General features: G+C 49.3%; 3 protein-coding genes across 4 annotated transcripts; 2 read left to right on the top strand and 1 right to left on the bottom strand.

Moving 5' to 3' along the window:
• Positions 1–8173: 8173 nt before the first annotated feature.
• LOC123058544 (uncharacterized) lies at positions 8174–10758 on the top strand. The gene is made up of 3 exons (XM_044481259.1): positions 8174–8556; positions 8816–9975; positions 10063–10758. The coding sequence occupies exons 1-3, from the start codon at positions 8226–8228 to the stop codon at positions 10462–10464; spliced, it is 1893 nt and encodes a 630-aa protein (XP_044337194.1). The 5' UTR covers positions 8174–8225; the 3' UTR covers positions 10465–10758.
• A 1940-nt stretch (positions 10759–12698) lies between these two features.
• LOC123058545 (uncharacterized) lies at positions 12699–13267 on the top strand. Its single transcript, XM_044481260.1, has one exon. The coding sequence runs from the start codon at positions 12778–12780 to the stop codon at positions 13093–13095; it is 318 nt and encodes a 105-aa protein (XP_044337195.1). The 5' UTR covers positions 12699–12777; the 3' UTR covers positions 13096–13267.
• A 2840-nt stretch (positions 13268–16107) lies between these two features.
• On the bottom strand, positions 16108–20965 carry LOC123062000 (serine/threonine protein kinase OSK1). Of its 2 annotated transcripts, XM_044485295.1 has the most exons (11): positions 20740–20965; positions 20068–20249; positions 19452–19636; positions 19017–19199; positions 18775–18906; positions 18499–18684; positions 17970–18059; positions 17802–17885; positions 17560–17697; positions 17249–17473; positions 16108–16622 (listed from the first exon to the last, which is right to left on the bottom strand). In XM_044485295.1, the coding sequence occupies exons 2-11, from the start codon at positions 20240–20242 to the stop codon at positions 16509–16511; spliced, it is 1512 nt and encodes a 503-aa protein (XP_044341230.1). In that variant the 5' UTR covers positions 20243–20249; positions 20740–20965; the 3' UTR covers positions 16108–16508. The 2 variants fall into 2 exon arrangements, 1 of the variants encoding a protein (XP_044341230.1); XR_006429453.1 differs by lacking the exon at positions 16108–16622 and having other exon boundaries at positions 17406–17473; positions 17560–17728.
• Positions 20966–22994: the final 2029 nt, after the last annotated feature.

The following is a 22994-nucleotide window of genomic DNA, read 5'->3' on the forward strand; positions in this document are numbered from 1 at the left end:
ATATGGCACAGCTGCTGCCACCAAGCCAGGAATGAAGCAAAAGGTTCCTGGCAAGAGAGCTCCAATGTCTAAAGCCAGAGCATCCACTCAAGAGACTTTGGGATCTGCACCCAAAGAGCAGGTTGTGGCAGAAAAGAAAAGTAAGGAAAGGGTCAAAAAGACCACTGCCAGAGTGCTTGGAAGATCTTCAATCATGAAAGACTCTGAAGAAGAGGAAGAGGAAGAGGATGTTGCACCAGCACCTAAGGCACAGAAACTTATGGGAGATGCCATAAGATCCGGGGCTGCTTCATCTAAACCCAAAGGAACTTCCAAGCCAGCTGCTCCAAAACCCAAAACTGCATCAAAGAGGAGTACCAGGAACATTCCAGTTGCTGAGAAAAACAAGGCACCAGTGCCTGAAACTGCTGCTGAAGAAGAAGATGATGAGACACATGTTTTGAGAAAGTTAAAGCCAAAAATTCCAGATCATAATGATGCTCATCCTGTAGCAGAAAATATGAACATCAGGAAGGACCCAGGATTGAGGATATGGAGAGAGTCAGATCCATATGCCACCAGAAGGAGAATTGTTGTGGACTACTGGTTCCATACCAAAGAACAGCATGATTTTTATGAGACAGTGTTGCTTGACAAGAAACCAATAGTATGTGACATGATATGGGTCAACTGGGAGTACATCAAGGAGAATGAAGAACATTATCCAGGAGTATATGACAGTTTCAAGGCTTGTGGAGTTGATGAGTTTGTGGCTCAGAAGCTCACACAGTGGAATGATGAGCTTATCATGCAGTTCTACTCCACAGCTCACTTCTACCCAGATGGCAAGATAGTCTAGATGTCTGAAGGCACTAGATAGCAGTCAACAGTAGCAGAATGGGCTCAATTGATCAATGCTCTTGAGGAGAATGAAGATGACTTGGATGTCTATGCCAAGAAGAAGAAGGATCACAACTCCATGGCTAGCATGTACAAGGAGATTCCTGATGCAGATCTTGAGACTCACCAATTTGGATCCGTGAAACACCTGCTGTCAAGGCTGCCTACTATCAATTGGATACTCAGGCACACTCTTCTGCCCAAGTCTGGTGATCACAGAATGATCAGAGGCCACTCCATCAATCTGCTACATATATTTGATGTACCACAAAAGTTCAAGGTCATGAGTCTTATAGTTGAAACTATCAAGAGGACAGCTTCTGACCAAAAGAGAAGCTGTGGGTATGCACCACAGATCCAGGAGTTGATTAACTCCAAGATGGGCACTGGCACATACTTGTTGGACAAGGAGCACATGCCTATCTATCCAAACTTTGAGGACAACCAAGTGGTTATGAATAAGGATGAACCATCTTTTGTGCACGTTCAAGCAAAGAGGGAGAAGGCAAAGGCTGAGAAAGCTGCAAAGATGCCAACCATGGAAGAGGCATATCAGTATCTTCTGAAGAGCAAGCAAGATCAGCTTGGCTACTTGATTGCATCCACTCTAAGGATTGAGAAAGGGATGGCCACCCTAATTCAAAACCAGGAGAGCTTGGAAAGGATCATAGAGCAGAAGTTCTATGACATGGATGTGAAGGTAATTGAGATCCAGTCTGTTGTGGAGCAACTTCAGGATGATATGCAGGAGAGGAAGGGCAAGACAACCACTGATGCATTTGCCAGAGTGCCTAGAGCTCAGAGATCTGCTGCAGTGCCTGTTCCAGACACCAGAGCCACTTCATCTGCACCAGCTACAGCTTCAGTGCCACCAGCTCCAGCACCTACTCCATCAGCTCCATCTACATTGACTAAAGCCTTCGTTCTTGGAGTTATCCGGACACCACCACCTGAAGACCAAGTCTGAGAGACGATTTAGTGCTATGCATTTTCTAGGAACTTTTTGGTAACTTGTTGCCAAAGGGGGAGAAAAATGTATAGATCATAGGCTTCGAGAGAGAGCGTTGCTGTTTTTTATTCTCTCTTACTTTGATGGTTGAACTTTATTTGCTTTGCTTGTTTGAGATACTTTCTGTTTGTGTGATACTTGGATGATCATGTGTGTTTGATCATATGCTACATTAATGCTTGTTGGATGACATTATCATTTTATCCCTATATGATCATTCACTTTGCTTGGTGATGAGTGCATGTATTTAATTATTATCATTTTGAGCGCTCCACCCAGATGTATGTGACATGGAAGAGTAACCCATGAGCCTAATTCTATGTGCATTTGCAGTCCAAAGCAAATCATAAACTATGCACAAATTTAGGGGGAGCTCTTGCTTTTCACATACTTCTAAAAGCGACAATGTTTTTTACTCTTATTATCATTCGTCGAAGCTTTGATCTATATGTTGTCATCAATTACCAAAAAGGGAGAGATTGAAAGTGCAACTATTCCTAGGTGGTTTTGGTAATTCTTAACAACATATAGCTCATTGAGCTAATGTTATTCCAAGATTAATATTTCAGAAAAAGCTCAATGAATAGCATGGCATGGATGAGGAAAGTGAACCCCTCAAAATACTAAGAACAAAAACATTGGCTCAAGCTCAAAGCTCAAGACTCTACATTTTATATTTTAGTGATCCAAGATCACATTGAGTCTATAGGAAAAGCCAATACTATCAAGGAGGGATGAGGTGTTGCTTAATGAGGTTCTTGCTTCATAGTGCTTAGTGATATGCTACAAAACCCTCAACTATCTTCCCACATCCACATATGACCTAAACCAAAAGTCAAACTCGGCCCCACCGATTCTTTCTATCCGGCGCCACCGAGTTCAGATGTCATAGCCACTGCCACAAACCCTAGGCAAATCGGTCTCACCGATAGGGATCTCGGTCACACCGAGATGGGATTGTAATCTCTCTGTTTCCCTTCGTAACGTTTCGGTCCTACCGAGATGAGCGATCGGTCCCACCAAGATTGCAATGTAAACTCTCTGTTTCCCTTTTGTAACATTTCGGTCCCACTGAAATGAGCGATCGGTCCCATCGAGTTTACCTGACCAACTCTCTGGTTAGTTTATTACCAAAATCGGTCCCACCGAGTTTGTGTAATCGGTCACACCGAGATTACATTATGCCCTAACTCTAACCATATCGGTCCTACCGAGTTGCATCTCAGTCCCACCGAAAATCCTAACGGTCACTAGGTTTGCTAAATCGGTCCGACCGAGTTTCTCAATTCGGTCTCACTGAGATTGGTAAATTGTGTGTAACGGTTAGTTTTTGTGTGGAGGCTATATATACCCCTCCACCCACTCTTCATTCATGGAGAGAGCCATCAGAACAAACCTACACTTCCAACCTATATTTTCTAGAGAGAACCACCTACACTTGTGTTGAGACCAAGACATTCCATTCCTACCATATGAATCTTGATCTCTAGCCTTCCCCAAGTTTCTTTCCACTCAAATCTTCTTTTCACCAAATCCATATCCTGTGAGAGAGAGTTGAGTGTTGGGGAGACTATCATTTGAAGCACAAGAGCAAGGAGTTCATCATCAACACACCATTTGTTACTTCTTGGAGAGTGGTGTCTCCTAGATTGGCTAGGTGTCACTTGGGAGCCTCCGACAAGATTGTGGAGTTGAACCAAGGAGTTTGTAAGGGCAAGGAGATCGCCTACTTCATGAAGATCTACCGCTAGTGAGGCAAGTCCTTCGTGGGCGATGGCCATGATGGCATAGACAAGGTTGCTTCTTCATGGACCCTTCATGGGTGGAGCCCTCCGTGGACTCGCGCAACTGTTACCCTTCATGGGTTGAAGTCTCCATCAACGTGGATGTACGATAGCACCACCTATCGGAACCATGACAAAAACATCCGTGTCTCCAATTGCGTTTGAATTCTCCAAACCCTTCCCTTTACATTCTTGCAAGTTGCATGCTTTACTTTTCGCTGCTCATAGACTCTTTGCATGCTTGCTTGAATTGTGTTAAGATTGCTTGACTTGTGCTAAGATAGCTAAAATCTGCCAAAGACTAAAATTGGGAATAAGATAGATTTTTAATTGGTCAAGTAGTCTAATCACCCCCCCCCCCTTTAGACATACTTTCGATCCTACACCTTGCTTCTAGGTTTTTCTCTCTCCCACCGGTCATCTTAATCGGCGTTTTCCTTTTGGTTTTCCGACCTATGCTTGATTGGTTTACGTCACCCGCCGTCACCGTCGACCCCATGCGCCTCTACTCCAACACCGGCAGGCTCTTTGCTGACCCGACGGCCTCGCGTGACAGGCGGCCCCTCACGGTCGTCATCCGTGCATTGGCCCGCTCGTCTATCTACGCCGACCGTCACCGCCCTCTCCGACCGGGACACCAGCATCGCCCTTATCCGGCGGCCTCGCGCCATGCGGCGGCCCATCAAAGTCGTTGTTCGCACGCCGACCCGCCCGTCGTGTCTGCACGTCGCGGCCCTACGGTCTGCCTCGCCGGCTTCGTCCCTGGCTGCATCGGGCCGACTGCGTCAAGCTCGTCGGCTGCCTCAGCTCAGGCGCCGTTGCTATGTTGGTTGCTCAGGCCTCGCTGCCCAGGCATCGGCGCTGCTTTGGCAGCCCGGGTGTCGGTGCTGACATGCTCTTCTGCACGACGTCCCACGCTCTCACCGCCGGCTTCATCTCGGACTCCGCCACCCCGTCTCCACCGAGCGTCGTCCCCGACATCACGTGCGATCGGCTTGATCACCCGCTCGACGCCGCAATCCACCACATCTACGCCCCGCGACAGACCTGGCCTATCGGTAGCTCATGCCTCCGCAGGACCCGTGAAGATCGTCCCTAAGTTTAGCGTGCCCCTCCACCAATCCAGCAACGGGCTGCCGTTGCGTCGCCCCGTCGAGCTATAGCGCCGCCACCTCGTGGTTCTTCTGGCGGCTGCAACGACTCGCGCGTCGCCCCTTCGGGCCGTAGTGCCGCGATATGCGGTCCCCGCCGCCGCCCCGAGGCCATCCCCGCGGTTGCACCGACCCGTGCTCCGCCGCTGCGCCGCCCCTTCGGGCTGTAGTGCAATAGCCCACGGTGCCCGCGGGTGCCCCGACCCGCCTACTGCCGCCGCGTCGCCCCTTCGGGCCATGGCGCCGCGGCCCATAGTCCACTGTCGTCCTCGCGCGTCGACCTCTTGTGGTATGTGTCGCGCGCCTCCCTTGGCGCGGGAACGCCACCGTCCATGCCGGTCTTCGTCATGCTGTCGGGTTTCTCGCCTACTTCGAGCACCGCCGCCGCTCTTCTTCGGCCACCGCCGCCGCTACCCCCATAGCCGCCGCCCGTCCACCGCCTTCGTCTTCGTCCAGCACTAGCTTGTCGCCAGCGTCGCCGTCATCTACCCCGACCACTTCATCTACTCCGACCACCGTTGCTTACATCGACCCCGCGCTGATGGACGGCGCAATCGTCGTCGAGTTCTTCTCTGTTGGCCCCTCCGACTTCTCCGACATGGTGTACAGCTTGTGCAGGTCCCTCGTCTACGCATGCCCGGTGCTGGCAACACCGATGCGTACCTTCGTTCATGACGTGTCCCCGGGCCTGGCAAGCCTGGCGCGACGCTTCGTCAACTTCGTCTTCACCCGTCTACGCATGCCTGGTGTCGGCAACACCGATGCGTGCCTTCATCAACGATGTGTCCCCGGGCTTGGCAAACCCGCTGCAATGCATCAACAACATCTTCTTTCCGACGCACCACTACTTCGACACCGCTGCGCCCATGCTAACTCGGCGCCTCCTTGCACCCGCGGCTCCACGGCGACTTCCTCGACACCGGCTACCCTGACTCGACATTGACCACGGCTTTCTTCTCACGGCTACCTCGACCACGACTACACCATGCTACGCTCTCGGATACATCGACAAACGACACAAAGGGCTACCGCCTTGCTTGAGCAACCTTGTCGGTTTCCACTCCAGCCACGGCTTCCGCCATGCATCGACCGTTACGACTGTGGGGGGTGTCTGTCAGCTTGCCTTCGAATTCTCTCCAGTCTCACCGTCTGCGTCGCTACCGCTGTGATTACGGGGTATATTAATTATCGTGATTATTAGGAAAGCTACGATAGCGTAGGATATTATTCTATCTTGCCTTGTACTCCAAGATGATCATGTACTCCCATATATGCCCATGAGGCTCAAGCAATACAATGAACAATTTCACCAATCCCTCTCTCTCTCTCCCTTCTAACACCACAACAGTGAGAGATCGTGTCCGCTCTGGGCGGACATGAATTCGGCACTGGCGCTCTGGAGCGGCACTGACTGTTTCGGCGGGATGCACATGCGGGCGAGTGAGGGGGTTAATGGTGGACAAGGGCAGTCAGAAATGGACGTGTCAGCGGTCCGGGCGCCCGCAAAGCCCTCCTAGTTTGTCTTCTATCTGTGAGAAAAAGTGTGTCCGAACCGCTAAGCGTACCAATACAGAACTGCATTGCATGAAAAAACTTGTCTGACAAGGCGGTTGCGGCTGGTTTGGAAGTCAAACGTTGCAAATGCCCAAATAGCAACTCCAATGGGGCGACCCATTTCGTCCGCCGCCATTCGTTTGGGTCAGCGCGGATTGAAAAGGCGGCCCAACGCGCCGACCCAAACGGATGCGCGTCCTCTTTCGTCCACCCGCCGACCCATTTCTGGCCCATTTTTGAGTCGGATTTGCGCCGGCACAGACAGAAGACGGGCGCGTGCGCGCTCGCCCTCTCTCCTCCTCGGGCTCGCTGGTCGATGGCACATTGGCCTCTCCCCGTCCAACAATGTACCATCGCCCGCCTGCTTCGTCGCCGACGCCGCTGGCCATTTTTTCCGATAGAAAAAGGATACATAGATAGTTGTAGCATAGACAGAAAAAAAAGATGAACTACTAGTCGTTTTTCGACTCCGACTCAGTAATGTCCTCCTCCGACGTCTGAATGTAGGCGTCAGCATACCGCTCGTCCTCGGAGTCCCAGGACGACGCTTCTCCGAGCTTCAGGTTCAATTGAGCGGTCTGCTTCCGCACACGCTTGTCCTCCCGATAGGCGGCTCACTCCATCCTCCTCGCCTCCCTCTCCACCCTCCTTTGCTTGTAGAACTGGCGCTCGTCGACGATATCCTGCGGGAAGCGTTCGCACCACACCATCATGGCTTCCATGTCCATCTCGGCGATGGCAAGGCGACGCTGCCGCCTCCGGTGGTCACGACGACCCTTGTCGGTGAAAAGCCGCGGGAGAGAGGCGAGATCCTGCGCCCGCTGGCTGGACACGTCGGGGAAATTCATCTCCCGACGAGGCCTCAGGAGGCGCCACGCCGCCGCGTCATGCGCGCGGGCCGCCTCCTCTGCGGTGTCGAATGTGTCGAGAATGAGGCGTTTCTCATCAAACCAGATCTCGGAGGAGAAGGCGCCGGAGCGGCGCTCGCGGACTCCGCGAAAATCCAAAGCGTCTAGGCGGCGCATCGACATGGTGACGCAGAGGCAGCGAGGCTAGTGAGGGAGGAGAGGAGTGAGCGGCGGGCGGAGTGTGGAGGGAGCACTTTCTTATAACGAGCGTCGGCCGCGCCAAAACTAGCGCGCGAACCTTTCCCGCGCACTGGAACGCCAAAACCAGCGCGCGCAGTCATGAAATGGGTCGGCGCGTCGGCTGCACTGCCGAACCAAATCTAATTGAGGACGGACGCCGGACGGGCGGCCGACCCAAACGGACAAAAGCACCGTCCGTTTAGGTGGTCCGTTGGAGTTGCTCTTATAAAACTGAAAAACACCATCTAGTCAGGCTAGCTATGCATTGGCGGGACGACTTGTTTGTTTTGATTGGTCGAGTGATGCAACCCGCGTCGCGGCGTCCGGCCGACGCCTCCCACTGAGCCGAAATGAGAATCAGAGGCGATCCAGCCCACGGACTGGGCATTACCTTCATCAGTGTTTCGCTTCGCAGCCGCGACAAACACCGTCGCTGCCTGCCCTGGGATTTGATTTCTTGTGATCGGAGGGCACTCAACCCATGCTTCATGTTCCCATCTAGCACGGCTGAGCACCTTGCTTACAGATGCCCGAGTCGAGTCCAACACAGCGAATGTCCACTAACAATTCTACAGGAAGGGGCACACAGATCAATTCCTGTGGACAGCGTACACGGATCATCTCCTGTAGAACACTTCATACTACTACTACATGTTAAGGTCAAATTAAACCAGCCTCTCTATATATACAGCGTAGCTGTATGTTCAAGAGCCCACTCACAGATCATCTTCGATCTTCATTTTGTTCGACATCATCTATCATGCCTCTTCTTGTGGCTCTGCCCGTGCCCATCTCTGTTAGTGCTAGCACGGGCGCTCTTTCTAGTACCGGTGCCGCATCTCCTTCAGCAAATGCTGATGGCCTCCTGTTCGATGATCTTGTGCTCGGTGACGGCGATGGAAGCAAGAATGAGACGGACGACGACCCCGCGGTGAAGTTGGAGTGGCTCAGGTCACAGATCATCGGCGCCGAAGCAGAGTTCTCGTCGCCGTTCGGGACTCGCCGCATCACGTACGCCGACCACACGGCGTCCGGCCGCTGCCTGCTCTTCGTCGAGGAGTTCGTGCAGCGGAACGTTCTCCCGTATTACGGTGCGCGCCATTAACAGCCTTTCCGCTAGCTCTTTTTTTATACTCCCTCTATTCACTATTATAAGACCTTGAAGACGTTTTAGACAAGGTGCAAAGTAGCTTATTTTCAGTTGTCTGAAACGACTTATAAAAATGAACTGAGGGAGTAACTTTTTTTAACTGATTCTAGTACTAGTAGGAGTACAAGTTATGCTCACCCGAACTAATGAAAAATTTGGAATTGTCAGTGATGTGTAAGTCTGTGTCCATGATGGTGTAGGCAACACGCACACGGTGGACAGCTACGTGGGCATGCACACGAGCAGGCTGGCCGGGGAGGCGGCGCGGTACGTGAAGCGCAGCCTGGGAGGCGGCCCACAGGACGTGCTGCTCTTCTGCGGCACGGGCTGCACCGCCGCCATCAAGCGCCTCCAGGAGGTGACCGGCATGGCCGTCCCTCCCACGCTGCGCGCCAGGGTGCTGGAGGCCCTGCCGCCGTCCGACCGGTGGGTGGTATTCGTCGGGCCGCACGAGCACCACTCCAACCTGCTCTCGTGGCGGGAGAGCCTCGCGGAGGTGGTGGAGATCAGGCTGCGGGAGGACGACGGCCTCGTCGACATGGCGGCCCTGGAGGCGGCGCTGGCGGCGCCCGGGCGCGCGGGGCGGCCCATGCTGGGCTCTTTCTCGGCGTGCAGCAACGTCACCGGGCTGCGCACCGACACGCGGGCCGTGGCGCGCCTGCTGCACCGGCACGGCGCCTTCGCCTGCTTCGACTTCGCATGCAGCGCGCCCTACGTCGACATCGACATGAGGTCCGGGGAGCCGGACGGCTACGACGCCGTCTTCCTGAGCGCGCACAAGTTCCTCGGCGGGCCCGGCAGCCCGGGCATCCTCGCGATGGCGTCGCGGCTCTACCGCCTCCGCCGCACCGCGCCGTCCACCAGCGGCGGGGGCACCGTGCTCTACGTCAGCGGCTTCGACCACGGAGACACAGTGTACTGCGAGGACACGGAGGAGCGCGAGGACGCGGGGACGCCGGCCATCATACAGAAGGTCCGAGCGGCGCTGGCGTTCAAGGTGAAGGAGTGGGTCGGGGCGGAGTGCGTCGAGGAGGGCGAGCAGCGCATGCTCGCCCTCGCCCTCCGCCGGATCCGGACGGCTGCCAACCCCAACCTGCGCCTGCTGCTCGGCGGCGACCCCGGCAGCACCGCAGGCCGGCTCCCGGTGCTCTCTTTCGTGGTGTACCCTCCGGTCGTCGACGAGAACAAGGAGGTGGGGGCGGCGAGGCCGCAGTTGCACTGCCGATTGGTGACGAAGCTACTGAACGACCTGTTCGGCGTGCAGGCTCGCGGGGGCTGCGCCTGCGCAGGGCCTTACGGCCACCGGTTGCTCGGCATCACTCCGGCGCGAGCCAAGGCCATCAAATCCGCCGTCGAGATGGTAACCGAAACTAAACAGTTTCCAACTTCATCATCCTCTGCACTCACTATTTGTTGATGATGGATTCTGACCGATCAATCCATGCAGGGCTATCACGGAGTGCGGCCAGGGTGGACGCGTGTCAGCCTGGCGTACTACACGTCGGCGCGCGAGGCGGAGTTCGTGCTGGAGGCCATAGACTTCGTCGCCAGTTTCGGCCACCGGTTTCTGCCGCTCTACACCTTCGACTGGAAATCCGGGGACTGGCTGTACGACCGCAGCTGCGGCCGCGTCCGGCCAGACAACGGGCCGGTCGCCGATACTACCATAACTTGTGCTGCTGCTCCTGAGTCGCATACCGGAGAAGTCAAAGCAGAGCACGATTACCAGAGCTACATGGCGTTTGCACGGAAGCTGGCCGAGTCCCTGCTCAACACTGGCCTGGATGACGCTCCGGCTAGGGGCATTCCCAAGGCCATTGACCCGCAGTTGGTTTACTATATGACGTGACTTGAGTCGCTGCAGAGTTCGACCCTTGGGTCCTTTTGTCTGTATAAAAGAAGATGCAGACACAGAATGTATATTTGGCAAGAGTCGTGTCATATACTCCCTCCGTTCAAAATTACTTATTTCGAAAATGGATGTATCTAGAACTAAAATACGTCTAGATACATCCATTTCTGCGACAAGTAATTCCGAACGGAGGGAGTACATACAACGGTGTGAGAGAACGTACTTGAGGAACAAGAATGATGACGAACCTTTTTGACCTCCTTTTAGAGCAAAATGGTAATTTTCCATATATAACAGAAAGTTTTTTTTATATTAGAAATTTAGAATGAAGATAACTGTATCCAGAAACACAAGACTTGTTATGAGAACTTTCTTTTAGAAGAACAGGGAGCACCTCCCCGGTTCCATTACTCAGAATGAAACCAAAACCACACCAAGTCTGATACAACAGCTCTTAAAAGAGCAGTCTAAAAAACAGTAAAACAGCAACAAGCTAGCTAGGGAAAGTAGGAGGGGAACTCTTGATCTATGAGGACATATACACTCTATATGGAAAAATAATTTAATAATTCAACAAAAAGTCAAAAAATTCTGAATTTTTTTTTGGAATAAACTTGACCTTACACTTGTGAGAAAAATTTCACAAAAAGAAAATCCCCCTTTGACTTCTTTCCAAAAAAGACAAATTTTTGATCAAAATAGTGTGAATAGTGACCTATAATAGCAAATAAATTTTGTCTTTTTCGCTATGAAGTCAACGTTGATTTTTATTTTTTGGAAATTTACATACTAGTGCAGAAGTAAGTCAAGTTTATTCTAAAAAAATTCTAAACTATTTGACTTTCTGTTTAATTATTAAAAAATTCTCCATATAGGGTGTTTATACAACCAGGAACCGAAGTGTATTTCTCGGAAAAGTAGCACTATTACAAAAAAAGCCTCCCAGCAGGGGCATAGTCTCATGAAGAGTTGGTAGGTGAACTTAGAGGACACAGGGAGCATCCAACGGCGCCTTCATGGCCTTCAGAGGTGGAGTGGCGTATGCCTGAGGTGACCAGCAGGTAAAGAGAGTAGACACCGGACTGATTGGTGCAGCTTTGTGGATGTCTCTCTTCTTTGGCGATTATGAGAACTTTCCTCCTTCCCAAACCACAGAGAGGAGATTTTTCTAGGCTCACCGTGCAGCCACTCCTCTCCTAGTAGGTCATCAGCCTCCTCCTCCACTATCTTTGCACGCGTAGGAGGGCAAGAGGCTCCCATCTATTAGATGGAGTTCTGAGCATGATTCGTTTGATGCCGAAAACGGACATGCCAAAAATTGTCTAGTGCTTGGTTGGTTACCATGTTTACTTGGCAACCTCACAAAAAATTGTCAATTTTTGGCAACTTTTAATATTGTCAATTGTTAGCTTGCCAAGTATTGGCAATGCCAAATGTTGGCATCAAACTAATTATTCCCTTCTTTGAAGCTTTTAGTAGGCCTACGTGTTGACCCCAATCTGGTGAATAAAGTTTCCTCGAGCCTCTCATATCGACGATGTGGGCTGGGGTGACTTCGGTGGCTCGTTGACGTAGATTACCACCGATATTTCTGGCCAGTGATGTTAGGGTTCATCGGATGCAGCAACGACTTCCATCTATGGTTGCCTCATCTCTGTCAATTTGGTGCAGCCTCCAATGTCAAAATGATGCCTATGAGCTTTTTAGAGGTTGGGATAGTGAATTTGTTGGTCTTCTGACGATAGCTTAGACGGTTTCTTCTCTAGACGATGGTTCGTTAGTGGCCTCGGTGACTTCCATCAGTGATCAACAACAGGCTAATCGGACAATGGAGAAGAAGGAACAATAACATGTCGTCGGTCCGTTCGAGATGAGGAAGACAATCACCCTCAAGGACCACAATGTATTTATTTTTTTGAGTTGGACCTCTATGTATTTTCCTTATTTTGAACAAATGCTTGTGCTGATGATTTGTTCGATGGATCTAAGTCACGAGGGACAAAAAGATAACTTGCATTTATTTATTTTTGAGAATTCACAGTTTTATTTTTCTTTCCTTGAAAGGGGAATTCACAGCTAAATCAAGTTGTAGCCAGCCAAGATGTCAAAAAAAAAAGTTGTAGCCAGCCAATCGTTGGTATGCCGGCCCAACGTCTGAAGGCTGGAAGAGAAAAGGCGCCAACCTCATTTTCCCGTCAAAGAGAAAGGAGAGGCCCACCGTCCGTATCGCGATCCAGAGTCCAAATATTCAGACTCCCCTCTGACTGATACCCAATCCAATCGTCCCAGACCGTCTCTGTTTCTCACCTCATGGCCAGATCTGCGGCGCTGCTGCTGCTGCTGCTCGCTCTTCTCCTGGTCTGCTCGGGGGCCGCGTCGGCAGCCGCCGCGGCGGGCAGAATCAAGAGCAAGGCTGCTGCTCGGTCAGCGAGGGCGGAGGCGGAGGCGGGGTGCCGGGATCTGGCGACGCGCGGCAAGTGCGGGGCGAGCGGCGGCGGGGGCAGGTGCCGGTGGTGCCGCAGCGAGGCGCTCGACGACATGTGCTTCGGCGCAGCGGAGGCGTGGCGGCTCCCGAAGCAGGTCTTCTCCTGCGACCAGCCCGCCGGCGCCGCGCACGCCAGGAGATAGCGTCGACGCCGATGCCTTCCCCGGGATGGGAGGGATCGTTGTACTATTCTACTCGCTGGTTGTGAGATTTACCGAGTGTTCGCGCATTGTACTGTCGTGTTACTCATCAACTCATGTATACGTAATTGGTTTTATCGAAACGAGGCTGATCGCGGCCGAATTTATTAGCTTACATTTGTTCTCGGGATCACTTGCCTTCGATCTTCACTCGTTTCGATCGAATGTTTTTGAGATCATCCATTTTCTTGCGTTGAGGTTTCTTTTCCGAATCAGCACAGCACCTTCGCAAATTGACATTCTCGGCCAATGCAAAGGACCCAGATATAAATCTTACGTCACCCGCATGGCAATTTCTCTGGTATTTTTTTTACTACATGGCAATTTTTTACTTTAAAACATACACATGACAAGTCTGGTCACTTGATTTTTAGTGTTCAAAATTTAGGGGCGGATTTGGAACATTTCCTGAAAACAACAGTAAGGGCGCAACGCAATGTGGGGGATATTTAAAAACGAAATATGTATATGGCAACCGTGTGACAGATTGCGAAACTGCCACACGCCTCCCGATCTTCTTCATTTCCCGCACATCCTCCAATTTTCGGGCAAAAATAATGCTTGAACTAGAATTTGATCTCTGGTCTGCAAGTAATCAACAAAGGGAACTAACAACCTCACCTATGACACTGATTATTGAACAAGCTAAGGGAAATACTGTTTTGACATGTTTTTGCCTTTAATAGATGGTAATATATGCAGCGCACATCTGATAATTGAGGTAGAAACATCATGGTAACTTTGACCGTAGGGATTTTTTTTTTGAAAAGATACTCCGATATCTTCTGTGTAAATAACACGATAGTATACCTCCCTTCCCTGACATTTTTATGTGTAAATAGTATGAAAATATATGCACCGCGATAACTAAACACCATGATAAGTTTCTGACCCGTGGGGGAGAATTTGCTGAAACATACCCCTGATAAATTTTGTGTAAATAGCATGATATTTTAAGCACTACGGGCTTGATAGCTTACCTGGAATCACCATGATAACTTTTTCTCCCAGGAAAAAGTTGTTCAAAACATCCCCAATAATTTTCGTGTAAATAACATGATAATATAAGCACCGCATAACCAATAACTTGCAATATAAACATGATGGTAACTTTTTTTACCAAAGGAAAACAAGTTGCTAAAAACATACCCTCGCCTCGCGCGTGGGCCTCTTGAATGAACACAACACATGGCGTGCCACGGGAAAGTGACATAATGTTTAGTGTTATGAGGGGCACACGTGCTATAGGCGTGATAAGTTACACAAAAACATCGTGGTATTTTTTGACCTAAGGAAAAAGCTACTGAAACACACCCAGATTTTTAGGTGCAAGTAACATGATAATATACGTACTGTAGACCCGGTAACTCATGTACAATCCACACATGATAATTTTGACCAGGATGGGGTTGATGTACATATACTCTGATAACTTATGTGTAAGTACCACGGTATTTTACACATCGAAGACCTTCTAACTTGTGTATAAAATACAATGGTGACTTTGAAGGGGTGTAGTTGTTGAAGCATAGTACCTGGTACGTTCTATGTAAATAGTATGGTAAGTTATGCAACACAGGCCTGATAATTTGCATACGAATATCATGGTAACTTTGTCCTGGGGAGAAATCATGTGGTAGACGTGAAGAAATGGTAGTTTTCTCGAGGATGGACGCGCGAGATGTGCGGGAGAAGCAGATTTCTCAGACGAGCCTCCGGGGTCGTTTGGGAGGAGGCGAGGTCAAAGGACGGGGGATCGTGGGGTACTTTTAAATGAAAGAAGTAGAGGTGTGGCAGTTTTGCTTATATGACACACGTGTACCAAATATCACAGTCCATTTAAAAAGAAAAAGACAGTTCAATTTTTTAAAATAACTTCGATTTATTCATCAACTGTCAAGGTAGTACAAAGAACACCAGAAATAAAAAATACATCGAGGTCTATAGACCACCTACCGACGACTAATAGCACTGAAGCGAGCCGAAGGCGCGCCGTCGTCTTCGTCCCTCCTCATCGGAGCCGAGCAAACCTTATTGTAGTAGACAGTCGGAAAGTCGTCGTACAAGGCCACATAAGACCAGCACACGAGAACAACAGTCGTCGCCAATGAAAAGAAGCGTAGATCGAAAAAATCTAACTTGTAGACACATGAACACAAACGGACGACTACAAGATCCACCTGGATCCACCGAAGACAAACGCCGACCGAATCCCGCGAGATCCGCTGAAGACAAACCTCCACACCCCCTCCGACGATGCTAGAAACACCACCGAAACGGATGCAAGGCGGGAAGAACCTTATCTTCAGAGAACCACCACCGCCTCGCCTGTCTGAGCTAGACACAAACCATAAAAGAACTCAAAAGAACATGAAAAACTGAGCCCTCTGGTCCATCCACCACGCCTCCATATCCCTAATACCACATGAGACGAGGTAGACCGGCGACAGCACCGGCGAGAGGCACGAGAAACCCTAGCCAATGGGCCCTCTTTCTTCCCATGAAAGAAAGAAAACAAATGGACACCGTTCAAATTAACAAGCCTTTAATAGCTTGCTTGACGATGACCGGTGCGTGGACTCGAAGCAAGAACAGGCGAATGGAGAGGATTTGCATGGGGCGTTTTCTCCTACTACCAACATAGCGCCCGTCGCGGTCGCGTACAGGAAGTGCCCTCCCATCGTGGTGGTGTCCAAAGCTGAGCATGCTTGCATTCGCAGTAACAAATTGAACGTATTTAAATTGCTGGAAGGCAGCTTACTAGGCGACAGTCCATGCCTCTCCTTCCATGATGGTTGCCGCATTGTTCTCAGCCAATGGCACAGCTGTACTGATTGACCACGCTAAACCGAACGATTATTATGGAAGATTCTCAACGGACGTGCTTCGCAATCAATGGACGCAGAAGAGATTAGACACCTCGAATTAGTATATGAAGAACAAAACTGTATACGATTGTCTGTGGCCCGTCAGCAGCTCAGCTTTCATTAACCATTGCAATTTGAAGAAATTATTCGTGTACGTGGTCTGGTCTGGAGACCCAGACAGTAAAAATTACATGCAAGTAAACAGCAGTAGAGTAGGAGTATGTCCCAAGGGGCCAATATAGGATTAATCAATAATACTTCTATATCCTAGTGCCTTTGGCGGCAGCTGGAAATAACCTGATGGCAATAGTTCCTTGCTTGCTTCACTTGCCCGCCCCTGCCAGGTCTAAATTCAGCATATAGGCGCCGAAATAAGCACACAACAGCTCCGCATGTCTACATACTCCACGACTTTGATCCGCTGGAGAAAGCTTGCTATTTACATCTCTTTAGAGTGATACAACATACATTCCTCGGGCACATCTGGTATCAAAGGACTCTCAGCTGAGCTAGAAAGGCGGCACATAGATCAAGAAAGAGGAGATGCGGCCCGCTCGCCCTTTGCAAATCCAGAAGGTATTTCTCATCTCTTGTTTTGTAAAGCTGCAATATCAGAAATACAGAGACAGCTAAGAAGAATGCAACACGGATAATGAGAACATATGGTTTTAAGTGCGTAAGCGAAATAAGGAGGAGAAAATATTATTCAAATCGTATAGGTTTATGAATTATGTAAAGTTGTTGCCGAGTGGAGGCACATCGGGATCACCATCAAGTGCACAACTGAAGTAAAAGGTGACGCGAATAATGGGAGTTGAATTTCAGTTTTCGCATGATAGTGACTGCAATAGACATCAAGTGGAGGCATGCAAGCAGTAGGTGTATGGCAACAGGGGTGTGTGTATACAATGGAAATAAGATTCCAATTTTATGAGGTTCCTGAACCTATTGCGCCGATTTCAAAGTAAAAGAGATGCAGGGATATGTGAAGAGTTATCTTGTGTATATAACTTCCTAGTAAAAATATCATGTATAGACGAGCGTGCATGGAAATGCAAGGGACTGCTAGTGAACAATTTGGAGTGCCATACTTATAGTGACTAAAAGGTCAAGGTCTGCTACACTGTTTAACCATCAGGAGAAAGACACGCATAAGTACTCATGCATCACACTGCTGTATTTGCATCAGGACTTCTCATTGGATGCATACAGATGGATTTGCAATTTACCTGAAGTTCGAACTTAATTAAATTTAACTTGTCACCCAGGTCGTCGGTTTCAATAGGCTCTGCACTGAAGTTATAGTTGGTATGATTCATATTCTCCTGACCGGGAAAGCCAGGAGGACTCCATCTACATTTCATGTTATAGTGTCCAATTTTTTTCCAGTATACATTCAGTTCTTGCAGAGCCTTCAGCACTTCAGTCATAACTTCTCTTGGATGTGCTCGAGACTGTCAAAATGAATCCAAAGATGTTAATTGAAATATATAAGAAAGAGCTTAAGAAAAGCACCAGATCAAAGCTAAACATAGATTACCTGAAGCCCAAGAGCCCATTTCCTATCAGCTGGAAAATGTGGTCTCAAGCCAACTGGAGATTCCATATATGGTTGTTGCCGATTTCCATGAGCTGGACTTTGTGTTTCACTTGGAGTAATGGGTGAGAAAGACGATTCCTTGATGCCAAAGTTATTAGAAATCAATAATCTAACAGCACATGCATCAGTCAGAAGATTAAAACAGAATCGGGGGAGGCAAACAAGTGAACACAGTAACTCACCATAGCTTCTTGATACCCAGCTCCAAGATAGCCAGTTGTTGTGCGACTCTTATTATCCAAAAATAAATAATATGCAACTGTTGCCTGCAGTGCGCAGATGAATTAGTCATGGTCGTTAATTTGCACATAACAGGCATATGCAGACAACAGAACGTAAAAAAAAGTTACCTCATTTTGCAATCTATTATGAATTGATTCAACCAGCAGGTTTTTGTCAAATCCCAGACTGATAACTTTAACAAGAGATTCTTCATCAATCTACAAAATCATGAGAGAAACCAACACCTTATTTGAGGACTTAAATGAAGAAATACATGACTAAAAAATCCTGTCAGCTCCCATCTGGACAGTCACACAGAAAACTGCAAGATTGACTCCAATACACATAAAATTTTAAGAAACCAGTGAGCACTCCCATGCATAGCCTCACTAAATGGCACAAGGCAGAAGGGTAATGTACAGACCCCAGAAAAAAACTTTAAAATATATCATTATAAATCATGAAGAGAAATGATGGGCACATTTTTAACCACATATAAACTTAACCACCAAGTTTATATGCCTTAATAGGAGATATCAACAATATAAAATATTTTTATGGGCGGAATATTTGGCATAACTAACACACAGAGAAACACCATTATATCATAGTTCAATTGATTTTCATAAAGGAAGCGGTGCAGAGGGCTAATTATACCTTTTTAACTTGTTGTGCAGTATCTGGTGGAGGCACGGCTAAATATCGTGGGAGTTGAGCTTCAAACCATGGATGCTCGCGTATTTCACGAATGGTTATCCTCTTCATAGGATCAACAACTAGCATCCTTGGAATCAAATCCCTTGCTGGGCCTGATAAATGGCTTGGAAGGGTATATATTCCACCCTGAAATGAAAAATGGAATATATTATTTATATCACTAGAAGCAGGTACAGATGCACCATTCAAATGCAGACTACACATATATTTGCTAACCTTTATTTTCTTAAAAAGGTTGGGTATGTTCTCATCATCAAATGGAAGAGTACCACATAGAAGAGCATAAAGAATAACACCGCAGCTCCATACATCAACTTCAGGCCCAGCGTACAGTTTTCCAGATATAACCTAGATAACAGAAAGTATATTATACAGTGAAACCAAAGAGTCTGGGAACAAAGCTAGGAGTACAATGATGTCATGTCCTTTCTGTCTGAAAATAGTTCAAGGATAATTACCTCTGGAGCTGCATAATTTGGGCTACCACAACTTGTCTTAAGAAAGTGGCCGTCACGCATAACATTACTTAAGCCAAAATCCGCAATCTTAACATCACAATTATTGTCCAAAAGAAGGTTCTCCGGCTTTAGATCGCGGTGCACCACCATGTTCCTGTGGCAATATTGAACACCAGATATGATCTGTACAAAGACAGAAAACAAAGTAACCCGTCACGTTAAGGGTCTAAGTGGAATGATAAACATCATTACTGTGTCTGCACTCTGCAATTTCCGAGCAAACTATATTTTCACATGCCATTGCTGATACATCATCAAAATAAGTGGCAAACAAGAACAAAAAAAAAAGCTTAATCCAAACTTTAGAGTTTAGAAACTAGGACGCTGAGTAGAATCTTCAGAATAAAGGGTTCAAGACAATAAAGGAGAGATTACCTGTTGAAAGAAACGGCGGGCCTCTTCCTCCTGTAGCCTACCTTTCTCAACAATGTAATCAAACAATTCACCAGACTTAACATACTCCATAACCACATAAATATCAGCTGGTGCCTCTATCACTTCATAAAGGCGGATGATATGTGGGTGCATGAATAATCTTAATATCTTGATCTCTCTTTTCACTGCAAGAGAACAATGCAAAAAAAAAAACTTGAGTGCTTCATTTTAGACCAAACAACTATATAAGATACTCCCTCTGTCTCAAAATGTAAGACGAGAGCATTTGTTGTGCTTGGCACTTGAGCAGTGAATATTTTCTTAAACAGTTCCTATACAACATTTATAATCAAGAGCGGTGCTGCATTCACAATTTTCTACATCATGCAAAGATAGAAAAACAGGAGCACTCCATTTATGAGAATGGTAATTACTACAACGGCTGAATCACAGGGAGTATATGTTATTAATAGAAGAATAGTAGCATGCCAACTTTCCATTTATGAGCGACAATTACTACAACAGCAGCATACTACTATATACCCAATATGTACAGAATAGGAAACTCTATACTCACTGAAAGAGCTCAATAGATAGAGCAAGAAAAATTATCAACCTTTCTCTTCCATCTCCATGTTTTTGATTTTCCGGCGGTTAAGGATCTTGACGGCCACCTTGTGACCAGTTTTTATATGCTCGGCAATCTTGACCTTCCCGAACGAACCAATCCCCAGGGTCTTCCCAATACGGTAATTCTTCAAAGGGTTGCCATCTTTGCCGCCTGTCTCCATCTTCCACCTTAATCGTAATCACACCAAAGTACACTTCAGGAAACGAAGACCGGGAAATCACTACTAGTACGAAATTTCACATGGAAACGACGGGCGGGCATGAATAAAGCGCGCTGGCTGTTCCAATTAAGCAGGACAGATCCAGCTGGTCCGTGTGCTGAATTGCAACTCCAAGCCTACGACGGCCGGGGATAAAAGGCAGGCAGAAATGCTTAATTCTGAAAGAAGAAGGACCATTTGCCCCCAGAGCAGAGCTCCAGCTCTTCCTGCCCAATTCAACCTGAGACCCACAGCATCGCCGGAAAACCAGCAAGCCATGCTAAGCTCGGGAGCTCACGGATCTGCAGGCTAGGTGGCGAGCGAATCCCGCTCACTCCTGGAGCGATGAAACGAAAACTCACGGTCCGCCCAAAAACCCAAGCGCCTCGCGGAATTCTCGGGCGGGAAGGGGCGCGCGAGGGGGAGAGAGGGGGAGGCGGCGAGGCGGGATCCCCTACCTGGCCGCCGGCGAGGCTTCCCGGGGAGAGGCGTAGCGGCAGCGGCGGCGCGGAGATGCGGAGGGCGGACGGAGAGAGAGAGGAGGGGGGTGGAGAGACTGGAGAGCGATGCGTCGCTCACGGGACCGGGGGAAAGGGAGGGGGGAGGGGGAGGAGAGATTCGATTCCCGCAACACCGAGGGCCCCACGGCGACGGCGACTGCGGGTGGGACCGCGCGCGCCCGTGGCGCGCGCGGGTTCGTGCGGCTCGATGGTGCGGTGGGGGGCCAATCAGACAACGGGCAGAGGACGTGGGACGGGGAGGATTCCATCGCGATCTGTCGTTTTCCGCCGGGTGGATGCGACGGGAACGCGACGCGACGCGACGGGACGGTTCGTTCCCGGTGCGTTGGTGCTTGGTGAGCGCCACGGGTTCAACAGTGTCGGTACTCGCTTCAGCTGCGATTAACGTCCGGGGTTTTTTAGCAAGAGAATATCTGACACCGTAGAGACCAAATTAGAGCACCTACAGCTGCCGAATCCGACCCCTCAAATGCCCATGAACGCGTCCGGTCACGTCTCAAATGTTGCGTTGCACATCCACATACCGCAAATTCTGACCCTTAAATTCATACAATCCATGCACATCGATCATACGATACAAACTGTCCGAAGGTCAAAATTCGAAACAAAGCAAAGCAAAGCAAATCATAATAGTTCAGCAAACCGGACATGGCAAAATAAAATCAATGTCCGAGCGTGACGGATGGCCTCGGATCACTGGCTCGGCGCCTGCTTCGAGCGGAATGCGTCCTGCTCCGCCTGCATCCAGGCCGCCTCCTCCAACTGCATCCGAGCCACAGCTGCCCTCGCCGCCTCGCACTTCCTACGATCGTTGATCTCCATCTTCTTGTCCGCAAGCCACTTCTTCAAATGCTTACCATAGAGGGTCTCGTCCGCCAACATGATCCTCGCATCTTCCACGTCCCGTGCGAGTTGCAACCTCTCCTCCTCAAGCTTTATGTCGCCAAATGTCTTGGCCTTCTCAAGCTACCATTTGATCTCCGCTTGTTGCTTCTCCAACTCAATCTTCTCCCTCTCAATTTCGAGCATCTTCTTCGTCCTATTCCGGTCCCACTCCATCATTTCCTTTTGCGCATCCAACATGAGCTTGTACCACTCCTCCTTGCTCTCCCTCACCGAAAAATGCCCGTCCATGTTGACCGGCGAGGGTCCGGGCACGGAAATGGTTGGAGGGCGGCGGGAGGAGGAGGAAGGGTTTGGTGGATTTGGTGCAATTTAGAGTGGGGTCGGGCTGTCGGGTCCGACATGGCGGGCGTGCCCGGGCGCCCCCATATCCACCCCTTATTTGGCTGGATATGGAGGTGCCGGTCAGCCCGGGCGTTTGAGGGCCGTTTGAAAGGCCCGTCCGGATCAAAAAATCGTGACCGGGCGGCCTGGCCGGGCGTTTGAGACGGGTTTGAGGGGTCCGGTTGTAGATGCTCTTACTAGTACAACGAAAATTTGTGGTTGGATGGTCCGCGCATCTTCAACGGCAACCCGCAATTTTCCTCTCGCATCCTTCTGCGGACACTGATGCGAGAGACTGCCATCCAACCGTAGTATGTATATGTCCGCCAGCAAATTCAAGTTCAAATCTACATTGATCCACACAATGCGCCGGATCACACCCGCGTTGGATCGCATCCCAGATCAAAACCAAAAGGAGGCAAATATGTTTAGTTTTTACATGCCCGAATCCAAAGAACATCAGTCCGGCAGTCCGTGCATTTCTGCCCTGCCGGATCGGCCATCACAACAATTTGCTCCCCGATCAAGGAGGTACCGCCGCCGCGTAGGCAGCCTCCGCGTCCGCCACCAACTCATTTTTCTGCCGCTCCAACATTTCATAGTGGACGGATTGCACGATAATTCTAGCATTGGCATCCAAAGAGTCGATATTCCATGTCAACATCTTTGTGTCCTCCGCATTAGCGGCAATCTTCACCCTCTTCTCCTCGAGTGCGGCCTTCCTCTCTTGGATCATGGTCCTCCTCTCTTTGAGCTTGATCTTCTTCTTCGTCGCCAACCTCCTCGTCCGCCACGCTCACCACGCCCATCGCCACCACCAAGCCCACCGGCGGCCAGACGCTCTTCAGCTTCTCCTTTGCGGCCTTCTCTTTGATGTGGCGATTTTGCCGCTGAAAGTGCAACTAATCCCTGGGTGGTTTTGATGATTCATAACAACATATATCTCATTGAACTAATATCCATTT

Source organism: Triticum aestivum, chromosome 3A, assembly GCF_018294505.1.
Source record: "Triticum aestivum cultivar Chinese Spring chromosome 3A, IWGSC CS RefSeq v2.1, whole genome shotgun sequence".
Classification (NCBI taxonomy): domain Eukaryota; kingdom Viridiplantae; phylum Streptophyta; class Magnoliopsida; order Poales; family Poaceae; genus Triticum; species Triticum aestivum.

What these genes read in the sequence shown, in the direction of transcription:
- LOC123058544 (XM_044481259.1), top strand. Translation starts at nt 8,226, where the DNA reads ATGCCTCTTCTTGTGGCTCTGCCCGTGCCCATCTCTGTTAGTGCTAGC. An exon ending in GAACGTTCTCCCGTATTACG is followed by an intron (nt 8,557 to 8,815) that starts GTGCGCGCCATT and finishes ATGATGGTGTAG; the next exon opens with GCAACACGCACACGGTGGAC. An exon ending in TCAAATCCGCCGTCGAGATG is followed by an intron (nt 9,976 to 10,062) that starts GTAACCGAAACT and finishes CAATCCATGCAG; the next exon opens with GGCTATCACGGAGTGCGGCC.
- LOC123058545 (XM_044481260.1), top strand. Translation starts at nt 12,778, where the DNA reads ATGGCCAGATCTGCGGCGCTGCTGCTGCTGCTGCTCGCTCTTCTCCTG.
- LOC123062000 (XM_044485295.1), bottom strand. Translation starts at nt 20,242, where the DNA reads ATGGAGACAGGCGGCAAAGATGGCAACCCTTTGAAGAATTACCGTATT. An exon ending in CAAATTATGCAGCTCCAGAG is followed by an intron (nt 18,907 to 19,016) that starts GTAATTATCCTT and finishes TCTGTTATCTAG; the next exon opens with GTTATATCTGGAAAACTGTA. An exon ending in CTGGGTATCAAGAAGCTATG is followed by an intron (nt 17,698 to 17,801) that starts GTGAGTTACTGT and finishes TTTGGCATCAAG; the next exon opens with GAATCGTCTTTCTCACCCAT.